The sequence below is a fragment of the Babylonia areolata genome, chromosome 10 (genome assembly GCF_041734735.1).
Source record: "Babylonia areolata isolate BAREFJ2019XMU chromosome 10, ASM4173473v1, whole genome shotgun sequence".
NCBI lineage: Eukaryota > Metazoa > Mollusca > Gastropoda > Neogastropoda > Buccinidae > Babylonia > Babylonia areolata.
This window is the reverse complement of record NC_134885.1, coordinates 5,440,735-5,453,234: the sequence shown is the minus strand read 5'-3', so window position 1 is coordinate 5,453,234 and position 12,500 is coordinate 5,440,735. Positions and strand designations below refer to the sequence as shown.

General features: G+C 43.9%; 1 protein-coding gene across 1 annotated transcript in view; it reads left to right on the top strand.

Moving 5' to 3' along the window:
- LOC143286648 (uncharacterized) overlaps positions 1-12,500 on the top strand; it is a 12,886-nt gene that overhangs the window by 164 nt on the left and 222 nt on the right. The window contains exons 2-5 of the mRNA XM_076594286.1: positions 7,371-7,730; positions 8,582-8,727; positions 9,948-10,230; positions 11,376-12,500. The exon at positions 11,376-12,500 is cut by the window's right edge and continues 222 nt beyond it. Coding sequence (XP_076450401.1) covers positions 7,371-7,730; positions 8,582-8,727; positions 9,948-10,230; positions 11,376-11,794 — 1,208 coding nt within the window. The 3' untranslated portion in view covers positions 11,795-12,500. The remainder of the gene's footprint in view (positions 1-7,370; positions 7,731-8,581; positions 8,728-9,947; positions 10,231-11,375) is intronic.

Sequence of the window (12,500 nt, the reverse complement as noted above, 5' to 3'; positions counted from 1 at the left end):
TGTCTTGCTTGCTACTTACACACCCACCTACCTGCCTATCTACCTACCTTCCCACATACGTTCATACATACACACACACGTAAATACATACATGCATGCATGCATACGCATGGCGTTTTTCAAATATATGTTTCAGTGGCTGGGTTGTTCCCGAAATAACAACTTGGTTACCAAAAAACAAACAACAAAATAGCACAAACAAACAAACAAACAACAAAAACACGTGTACAGTGTAATCTGTTGTGCCGAAAGGTTCAGTCAGTTTCAAATGATGTCCCCATACATGTGCTGGATCGTTTAGTGACAACCGGGAAGCAAAAGTTTCTGATTTAAGATAAGAACGAAGGTAAGATTGAACAACAAAAAAAAAAAAAAAAAGAAAAAAAAGTGGAACAACGCAGTTTCTCCTTAGCGTCCCACTTTACAATCACGCAGAGGAGATTCCATCTGTTGAGTTCACGGACGGAGTTCTCGTGAGGGCAACGAAGTGTCCTGCATATTTGTACCTCTATGAAATAATGTCGCTGTAAACAGCCTCACTGAAGAGAAACATGAAAGGAGATATACACAAGTGTGCCTTTGAGGCCCTATCAGACTGAGCGAGAGGCAGGCAGACACAGATAAAGACACACAGAGACACACAAACTCACACAGCATTGTACACAAGTTGCCATTAACTCTCTCCATACGAACGGCGAAAGAGACGACGTTAACAGCGTTTCACCCCAATTACCACCATCAAAATATTGCAAGCGGAAGGCTCTTATACTGAAGAGGTGAATGTTGACAAAGAATACCACAATTCTGACGACGGAAGCTAAAGGTTGGGTCATTCAGACACCCACTGGACATCCGAGGGGTCTGTGTAGAGGAGAAGAGAGGACTGGCCGTACTGAGTGACTTAAACTCAGACAACTTCTTCTTCTTCTTGGTTCGTGGGCTGTAACTCCCACCTTCACTCGTTTTGTACACGAGTTGGCTTTTACGTGTATGCCCGTTTTTTTTTTAAACCCCTCCATGTAGGCAGCCATACTCCGTTATCGGGGGTGAACTCAGACAACAATCTCAAGGAAAGAGACAACAAGAGTCTGTTAAGAAAGCATGCGCAGTGTACTTTGCTGACACTATCCCAGAAGGGCTTTTGACGAATGAAGCATCAGGCAAATTTTTTTTTATTATTAGAAATGAAGTGATAGCCATATCACATGGGGATATTGGCAGCTTTTTCGGCGAAGCAAGCGTCTTTTCAGACAACCATCAGGTCAGTCTACCCATCTGAGGGCAATCCCAGAGTACGATAACATCTTCACAGGGCCATGAAGTCCAGAGAGGAGCAGAGTAAAAAGACAAGTCATCCAGCAAGTGGACTTGAAGCAATACTGACATGCAACACTGCCTCTAGCTTATGGGAGTTATACTTGGGCCAGGGCGTCTGACAGACATTCTCATCCGCTCCATTCAATGTGGATAGCAGCAGAAACAACAACGAACAAACGACACCCCCCACCCCAAACAACAGCAACAACAACAACAACTAACAACACAGAGTGGAGCTTTTCCCCAATAGTATGGTAATAGAGTAGAGCTTTTTCTCAACAGTATGAAAATAAAGCACATCTTTTCCCCAATAGTATGAAAATATAGTAGAGCTTTTTCCCAACAGTATGATAATAAAGCACATCTTTTCCCCCAATAGTATGATAACAGAGTGGCGTTTTCCCCCAAACGTTTTCACCATAAGCAGGAAGTACAGGGTATATATATATATATATATATATATATATATATATATATATATATATATATACACTGACAGCCCCCCCCCCCTCTTTTTCTGCCTGCAATTTTATTTGTTTTCCTATCGAAGTGGATTTTTCTATATAAAAAAAAAAGTTGCCAGGGACAACCCTTCAGTTGCCGTGGATTCTTTTACGTGCGCTAAATGCATGCTGCATGCATAATGACAAATGTATATTTACTTTCTTTCGGTTCATTTACATTGTCAAATCACTAAACCACCTGTGACCCAGGTGTGAACGGTCCACACAGATAAATTATCCAAGCAAGCAACCAGCCAGCCAACCAATCAACCATCCAACTAACTAGCCAGCCAGCCAACCAACCAGCCAACCAACCAACCAACCAGCCAACCAACCAACCAGCCAACCAACCAACCAACCAACCAGCCAGCCAACCAGCCAACCAGCTAGCCAGCCATCCAACCAACCAACCAACCAACCAACCAACCAACCATCCAACCAACCAGCCAACCAACCAACCAACCAGCCAACCAACCAACCAACCAACCAACCAGCCAGCCAGCCAACCAACCAACCATCCAACCAACCAACCAGCCAACCAACCAACCATCCAACCATCCAACCAACCAGCCAACCAACCAACCAGCCAACCAACCAACCAACCAACCAACCAATCAAAACCCACGTAAAGATCCCTCACCAGATCCCTCACCCCCCATTCCTTCACCACCCTCCACCCCGCTATCAATCATGCAGCTTTCTGTTTCTTCAACAGAAAAAAAAAATCCTTTCTTTTCTTTTTCTTCTTTTATTCATTTATTATTTTTAGCTGAAAGAAAAAAACTGCATTCTTTCTTTCCAACATTTCACAACAGCAACAAAAAGAACAACAGTTTCAGTTTCTCAAGGAGGCATCACTGCGTTCGGACAAAACCCTATGCGCTACACCACATCTGCTAGTCAAATGCCTGACGATCAGCTTCGGATCCACTCCGCTTACGCATACCCAGATTCAAACCCTCGACTGTTGGCCGCCGTTCTTTCTCTGTCTCTGGACCTTGCAATTGGAATGAAATTCCTCTTTCGCTTCGTCAAGTCTCCACACTCAGCTCTTTGAAGTCTGGCCTTAAAACCCACCTCTTCCCAAAATAGCCTCCCTTCCCTGCCTCTTCCTTGTCTTTAGTTTCTCCAGTTTTAGAGTTATGCGTGCGTGAGAATGATTGGTGCGAAAGCGCTTAGATTTGTCTATGCACAAGATTCAGCGCTATATAAGTACCATTATTATTATTATTATTAACACAACGCACTTGTTAAGACCTTGAGTACATGCTTAGATATTTGTGTACCTATCAGAGCGGATTTCTTTTTACGAAATTTTGCCACCAGAGGACAACACTCTCGTTGCCATGGGTTTTTTTTTTCCAGTGTGCCTAGTGCGTGCTGCACACGGGACCTCGGTTTATAGTCTCATCCGAAAGACTAGACGCTCAGTTTGAGTTTCCAGTCAAAGTTAGGAGAAAGGGCGAGAGCGGGATTCGAACCCGCACCCTCACGGTCTCTCTGTAATGGCAGCTGAGCGTCTTAACCATTCTGCCACCTTCCTCAACAACAACAACAACAAAACAACAAACACCTTTTTGTATTTCTTTTTATCATAACAGATTTCTCTGTATGAAATTCGGGATGCTCTCCCCACGGAGAGCGCGTCGCTACGCTACAGCGCCACCCATTAAAAAAAAAAATTCTCCTGCATGCAGTTTTATTTGATTTTCCTACGAAGTAGATTTTTCTACAGGATTTTGCCAGAAACAACGCTTTTGTTGCCGTGGGTTCTTTTACGTGCGCTAAGTGCATGCTGCACACGGGACCTCGGTTTATCGTCTCATCCGAATGACTAGCGTCCAGACCACCACTCAAGGTCTAGTGGAGGGGGAGAAAATATCGGCGGCTGAGCAGTGATTCGAACCAGAGCGCTCAGATTCTCTCGCTTCTTAAGCGGACACGCTACCTCTACGCCATCACTCCACTAAACGCATATAAAACAAGAGAGGCAAGGCCTTCAAGACTCACTTGTGATAAATTAAGTCCCCTAGCATTGATTACAGAGTAATTTCCCTTCTTTACTATCTGCACCAAAACGTTTGCAAAATAAATAAAAATTCCATGCTTAGCAAAAGAAGTTCCTGTTTGAGCAAAAAATGATAATAATGACTCCCCTCGTTGTTGTGTCAGAATAAGAGGTCAAAGTGCCAAGTTTAGAGAATACAAAAATTATAAATATAACAGTAAATGCAGTTTGCATATAATTAGGCTTCTTTTATTATTATTTTTTTGTGCCCATCCCAGAGGTGCAATATTGTTTTAAACAAGATGACTGGAAAGAACTGAATTTTTCCTATTTTTATGCCAAATTTGGTGTCAACTGACAAAGTATTTGCAGAGAAAATGTCAATGTTAAAGTTTACCACGGACACACAGACACACGGCCACACACACACACACACACACACACACACACACACACACACACACAGACAACGGAACACCGGGTTAAAACATAGACTCACTTTGTTTACACAAGTGAGTCAAAAACAAAACAAAAACAAACAAACAAACAAAAAACAAACAAACACCCCCCCCCCAAAAAAAAAAAAAAAAAAAAAAAAAAAAAAATCAGCTATGTTGGCAGTGTCATTTTTTCCTGTAAAAAGTTGTTCATGGCGACTTCTTCTTGTGCACAGCGACTGAGTCGACACATGAGATAAGAGTGATAAGATTTCTGTGCCTCAGTACGTTCATAGGGAAGGAACTGGCGGTGTGTGGTCAGTTGGTCATCTGATGACCAAGAGGGTTCCGTCGGACACACACACACACACACACACACACACACACACCCACACACGCACATACACACACACGCACAGAGATGGAGAGAGAGAGAGAGAGAGAGAGAGAGAGAGAGAGATGTATGCATGTTGATATGTATCTATATCTATATCTATATATATATATCTATATATATGAGGTACACAAATGACACTACACTACACACACACACACACACACACACATATATATATATATTGAGATAGACAGATACAAATACAAATAATTATCAACATACACACATTTCTCTGTCTCTTTCTTTGTCTCTGTCTCTCTGTCCCTGCCTCTCTGTCTCTGTCTCTCTCCATTTCTCTCTGTCTGTCTCTGTAGTTCTCTCTCTTTCTCTCTCATTTTCTCGCTCTTTGTGTGTCTTTGTCTCTGTGTTTCTCGCTATGTGTCTCTCTGTTTCTGTCTCTGTCTCTCTGTCTGTCTGTCTGTCTGTCTGTCTAGTTCTCTCTCATTCTCTCTCACTTTCTCGCTCTCTTTGTAACTTTGTCTGTCTCCCTATGTGTCTCTGTCTCTCTGTGCCTGTCTGTCTGTCTGTCTGTTTGTCTGTCTCTCTCCATATTTGTATTTGTATTTGCATTTGTATTTAATTTCATCACAATATATTTCTCTGTGTGAAATTCGGGCTGCTCTCCCGAGGGAGAGCGCGTCGCTACACTACAGCGCCACCCATTTTTTTTTCCTTATTTGTTTTTCCTATCGAAGTGGATTTTTCTACAGAATTTTGCCAGGAACAAACCCTTTTGTTGCCGTGGGTTCTTTTACGTGCGCTAAGTGCATGCTGCACACGGGACCTCGGTTTATCGTCTCATCCGAATGAATATAATTGTTATTTTGTGTTCCTCCATGACCACTTTGTTGTTGTTATTGCACGTTTTCGTATTTTTAAATTTTTTTTTATTATTAATTCATTTCAAGTGTAGCCGTGTACCGAGCGGTTATTCAAGGGTACGGCACAAAAGAACTAACCTAAATGATTGATTGAATGAAAGGATAGACAAGATCCCACGCACAGGCCAGGATCATATAGAGGCCAGTCACAAATGGGTTTTTCTATTGTTTTAGTTACAATAGTTGTTGTAAACTGTCGTCTGCTAATACAGCTTGTGCGTGAGGCAAATATTGGAGCAAGCGTAGCGCTTGGTCACACAAGTATGGCATGTTTTCCCTGCTTCATTCTTCTTATAATGTCTCTTATTTCGATGTTTAACCACTTTGTTCCGTTGTGTGCGTTCATCTCTCCCGATGAGTTATAACAAGCGCTTTCAAATTTTTTTTCTTCTCAAGGCCTGACTAAGCGCATTGGGTTACGCTGCTGGTCAGGCATCTGCTTGGCAGATGTGGTGTAGCGTATATGGATTTATCCGAACGCAGTGACGCCTCCTTGAGCTACTGAAAACTGAAACTGAAATTAAGCACATTATCGCACAGGATGAAGGGCGTGTGGCGTGTGTGTGTGTGTGTGTGTGTGTGTGTGTTTGTGTGTGTTCGCGCGCGTGCGTACGTGTGTGTGCACTCGTGCGTGCGTGTGTGTGTGTGTGTGTCTGTGTATGTGCGTGCGTGCGTGTGTGTGTGCGTGTGTGTGTGCGTGCGTGTGTGTGTGTGCGCGCGCGCGCGCGCGTGTGTGTGTGTGTGTGTGTGTGCACGCGCACATTTCCAACACAGAGATTATCATCATGTCCAAGACATAGTCTGTGAGTGTATATCATCCTTTTCGTCAGAACACCAAACAGTGTCCTCAGTTTCACTTTCGCTTTCAAGGCGATGTCAAAACGTGCGGGTCGATCCATATACGCTGTCTGTCTTTCTAGTTCTCTTACATACACACACATATATATCTTTCTCAAAACCCCTCCGATACATATATATATATATATATATATATATATATATATGTATGTATGTATGTATGTATGTATGTATGCATATATATATATGGGGGATGGGTTTTGAGAAAGAGTGGTCATGAATGATTTATGTAACTTATAATATTTTTGACTCACTTGTGTAAACAAAGTGAGTCTATGTTTTAACCCGGTGTTCGGTTGTCTGTGTGTGTGTGTGTGTGTGCGTGTGTGTGTCCGTGTGTCTGTGTGTCCGTGGTAAACTTTAACATTGATATTTTCTCTGCAAATACTTTGTCAGTTGACACCAAATTAGGCATAAAAATAGGAAAATTCAGTTCTTTCCAGTCATCTTGTTCGAAACAATATTGCACCTCTGGGATGGGCACAAAAAAAAAAGAAGAAAAAGAAAAAGAAAAAAAAAGAAGCCTAATTATATGCAAACTGCATTTACTGTTATATTTATATTTTTTGTATTCACTAAACTTGGCACTTTGATCTGATATTCTGACCCAACAACAAGAGCAGTCATTATTATCATTTTTTTGTTCAAACAGGAACTTCTTTTGCTAAGCATGGAAGTTTTATTTATTTGCAAACGTTTTGGTGCAGATAGTAAAGAAGGGAAAGTACTCTGTAATTAATGCTAGGGGACCTAATTTGCTTTAAACTGATCTTTCTCATCTTAAAAAGCTTGGATTTTTTTTTAAAGTGTATCACAAGGGAGTCTTGAAGGCCTTGCCTCTCTTGTTCTTTCATGTAAAACACCCTGAGCTCTTTGAGAGAAAGGTCTCTCTCTCTCTCTCTCTCTCTCTCTCTCTCTCTCTCTCTCTATATATATATATATATATAAACACTTTTCCGTGCAAACCAGCTGCACAAGCGCTGCGATGGTCAAGCTCAAGCCCGAATGACGGTCAGGTCCTTTACGCCTGCGCGGGCGGTGACGTCACTTTGCCCTGGAGCTACGCACTGGACCAGGGCGACGTCATCGTCTCCACGGAGTGGACCTTCCAGGGTGAGTCCCAACAGCTGGTGGCGGCGTCCATCCACGGCAACTTCTTCGCCACGCCTTCCTTTTCCGGGCGCGTGCAGCTCGTGCCAAACGCTGGGCTGGTCCTGAGTCACGTGACCCCAGAGGATTCTGGGAATTACTCCGTGGCGGTGACGCTCCACGATGGGTCAGGTCTCATCGGTATCCCGTCTCGCCGGAGTGTGACTTTGCAGGTGGCAGGTACGGTGTGTTGTGTTGTGTTGTGTTGTGTTGTGTTCTGTATGTGTATATGTGTGTACTGAACATGTATTGGCATTTGAGTGTTTGGCTGAATGTCTCTGGGTGGGGTGTTGTGTTGTGTTGTGTTGTGTTGTGTTGTGTTGTGTGTGTGTATGTGTGTGTACTGAACATGTATTGGCATTTGAGTGTTTGGCTGAATGTCTCTGGGTGGGGTGTTGTGTGTGTATGTGCTGAACTTGTATTGCCGTGTTTGAGTTGTTTGACTGAATGTCTTTGTGTGGGGTGTGTGTGTGTGTGTGTGTGTGTGTGTGTGTGTGTGTGTGTGTGTGTTGTTTTGTGGTTGTTTGTGTGTGTGTGTGTGTTTGTGTGTGTGTGTGTGTGTGTGTGTGTGTGTGTGTGTGTGTTGTGTTGTTGTTGTTGTTGTGTGTATGTGTGTGTGTGTATGCGTGTGTGCGCGTGTGGATGTGTATGCGCGTGCGTGTGCTTCTGTGTAGGTGGGTGTGTGTAGGTGGGTGTGTGAGTACCCACACGTGCCTGCGTGACTGTGTGTGCATGTGTGTGTGCGTGTATGTGCGCGCACACGCGCGTGCGTGCGTGTATGCGTGTGCGCGTATTGGTATGCTGAGATCGCACCTAATGTCGCTCAAAAGAATGCATCACGTATGAGCCCCCAGGAATCTAAAAAAAACCCCAACAAAAAACAAAACAAAAAACACACACCAAAAAAAACAACAACAAAAAAACCAAGCACCTGTCATCAACAGCGAATCGTTAATTATCGTTAATTAATGACAAGATCCACCAGTTTCCTCCCACACATTGCACGGCCACACCGCCACGCTCTGTTGCAGACGACCTGATGATCGCAGACCACGAATTACAGGCCGGACAACAGGCAGAGGCGGAGTACGACAACTCCACGGACCAGTGGCACGCCGTGCTCACCTGCGGCCGCTTCACCTACATGGGCGACCCGCCTCTCGCTGTGGAATGGCTGGTAAGGGTTTGTAAGGGTTGCGGTGGTAAGGGTTGCGGTGCAATGGCCGGTAAGGGTTGTAAGGGTTGCGGTGGTAAGGGTTGCGGTGCAATGGCCGGTAAGGGTTGTAAGGGTTGCGGTGGTAAGGGTTGCGGTGGAATGGCCGGTAAGGGTTGTAAGGGTTGCGGTGGAATGGCCGGTAAGGGTTGTAAGGGTTGCGGTGGTAAGGGTTGCGGTGCAATGGCCGGTAAGGGTTGTAAGGGTTGCGGTGGTAAGGGTTGCGGTGGAATAGTTGGCAAAGGTTGCGTTGGAATGGCTGGTAAGGGTTGCGGTGGTAAGAGTTGCGGGGGAATGGCTGGTAAAGGTTGCGGGGGAGTGGCCGGTAAGGGTTGCGTTGGAATGGCTGGTAAGGGTTGCGGTGGTAAGGGTTGCGGGGGAGTGGCCGGTAAGGGTTGCGGTGGAATGGCCGATAAGGCCGGTAAGGGTTGCGGCACACCGTTTTATTTATCTCACTGTGGCAGTACTGCTGCGGTTACATGTGCCCAACACTCAGCTTGTATCAGATCTGACAGAAGTTTACAGTTGGGCCTACAGCAAAGTGAGAGCTGTATTATCAATGGTTTCTCCATTGCAATGGGACATAATTTACAGCTTAGTCTTTTGCGAAGGACTATGCCTCTCAAACTAGGTGGCAAAATATGCACTGGTTCTTAGTGCTGCAGCCTTGGAGGCTAGTTGATCTTTGGGAACCATCTCATCACCGACTGTCCAAAACCCTTTCGGCCGAGAGAGAGAGTGTGGATGTAACTTGGGCAAGACACTCTCCACTGTAATCAAATTCTAGCCCAGATAGTCGGAACAGCAGTTACCTCCTCTGCTGTTCTGATGGTCATAGTCGAACACGACTGACTGTCATAATATATACTGCTGTTGCTTCTTTTGCTGCAGATTTACACTCACATTTCACACGAAGGGAGCGTTTGGCGTTTCCAATAATAAAAACAACAACAACAACAGTTGTATGCACACACGAACGAACTTATTTACTTCACGTGACAGTAACAACAACAACAACTACAACAACAACAACAGCAAGGACAACATAGGCTGCATACAAAAAAAAAAAAAAAAAAAAAAAAAAAAAAAAAAAAAAATCAGCCATCGTTTCACCATTCCTCCAGTTGCACTATCCCCAAAATGGTCCTTAACCTTTTACGAACGCTGTACATCCTCCTGCACAGACACCGGAAGGCAAGAGACTACCCAGCACTCTTTACAGCCAGGGTTTCTTCAAACTCTTCTTGCCCAACCCAGTGACCGAGGGGAACTACACGTGCGCGATCACCCCCTCCTCTCAGCAACACTCCTGTGCTCACGGCAACGGTCACCAGCAGGCGACGGTGGAAGTGAATGGGTTAACGACCCGCCTGGCTTTATTGGAGGCTCAGCTTCGGAGCGAGAGCATCCAGAAGAACGCCGTCATCAATGAGTTAAAGGCCAAAGTGGAGTCCTTGCAGATGTCATGTGAGTGTGTGTGTGTGTGTGTGTGTGTGTGTGTGTGTGTGTGTGTGTGTGTGTGTGTGAGTAAGAGAGAGAGAGAGAGAGAGAGAGAGAGAGAGAGAGAGACACACACACACACACACACACAGAGTATGTGTGTGTGTGTGTGTGTGTGTGTGTGTGTGTGTTGTGTGCGTGTGTGTGTGCGTGTGTGTGTGTGTGTGTGTGTGTGTGTGAGAGAGAGAGAGAGAGAGAGAGACGCACACACACACACACACACACACACACACACACACAGAGTATGTGTGTGTGTGCGCGCGCGCATGTGTGGTGTGTGTATGTGTATGCTCGCGCGTGTGTATGTGTGTGTGTGTGTGTTTGTATGTGCGTTTGTTTTTGTATGCACACACACGCACACACACACACACACACACACACACACACACACACACACAACTCTCAGCTTCGCATCGAGAGCACTAAAAAAACGCCCACCATCATGAATGAGTTAAGTGCAGTCCTTGCACATGTGTGTGTGTGTGTGTGTGTGTGTGTGTGTGTGTGTGTGTGTGTGTGTTAGAAAAAAGAAGCATACATACATTTGTTGTTAAACGTAATATTCAAGTTTTTTTTCTCTTATCTGGACTTCGCAACGTAAATGAACAGTAAGGTATCGCAACACACCGAAATACACATTTCACACACACACACACACACACACACACACACACACACACACACACACACACACACACACACACACACACACACACACACACACACACACACAGAGAATGGATGAATGAATTTTATATCTGAGGGTAATAGAATAAGCAACAATGCTTTCTTTTTTCATCCAGCCACCAAAAGGAGAAATTTTGGGAAATATATAAAAGATAAATATAAGAGAGAGAGAGAGAGAGAGAGAGAGAGAGAGAGAGAGAGAGAAAACGATTATATATATATATATATATATATATATATATGAATAATTTGTACACACACACACACACACACACACACACACACACATATATATATATATATATATATATATATATATAGAGAGAGAGAGAGAGAGAGAGAGAGAGAGAGAGCATAATAACATAATTATAGAAAGCAATGCATGGGTGAACATTCTCTCTTTGTTTCCTCTTCCACTTCCTCAGGTCAGGCCACAACGCACGTTGCCTTCAGTGCCAGACTCAAAGACAGTTTCTTCACTGTCACAAACAACCAAGTCATCATTCTGAGAGACGTCTTAGTCAATATAGGCCACGCCTACGATACCTCTACAGGCAACTTCACTGCTCCAGTGACAGGTACATACTACTTCTCCGCCATGGCAGCACCGTACGGCAACTCCAAGTCAGCTAACGTGAATTTGAGATCTGACAGTGCAGAGATGGGCGATTTTGTGTTTAATTCTTACGCCTTCGCCGAGTCCCATACCCAGACCGGTTCTTTGCAAGGTGTGGTTCGTTTGCAGAAGGGAGAGCGAGTGTGGCTGAATTGCTACTCGGCTAACTCTTATCTTTGGAGTGTTGCGCCGACTGCATTCAGCGGATTTCTGCTGTATGAAGGATGAAGGGATACAAGAGACAGTTTGAGTTCATGTTATGGGTCATTTCGCGTTGATTTATGCCTATATTATATTATATTATTTATTTATTTATTTATTTACATATTTATTTATCTAGTTATTTAATTTAATTTAATTTAATTATTTATTTATTTATTTATTTTTTGTACGCTTATAGTTGACTTCATCAAGTTTTTGCTTCTTATACATATCATTATTATTATTAGTAGTAGTTCTTTTTTTTATGTATTTATCTCTTTTTTTTTCTCTCAGGGCCTGACTAAGCGCGTTGGGTTACGCTGCTGGTCAGGCATCTGCTTGGCAGATGTGGTGTAGCGTATATGGATTTGTCCGAACGCAGTGACGCCTCCTTGAGCTACTGAAACTGAAACTGAAATTTATGCCTAATTCTTGATTTGAAGTGTCGAGTTCACTCAATATGTCCTTTCTTTTTCATATGCCTTCGTTGGAAAACACGCGAAAAGTTTAGAGTCTTGTTGTATTGCGTGTTGAGGTTAAAAGAAAATGTGTTGTGTGAATCGTCGTGTGGTGTGACTTGGGATGCGAGAAGCGCTGAAGTGGCTATACTTGTGCCCTGGGAGAAAGTGTATATGTATTTGTATTTCTTTTTATCACAACCGATTTCTCTGTGTGAAATTCGGGCTGCTCTCCCCAGGGAGAGCGCGTCGCTATACGACAGCGCCACCCATTT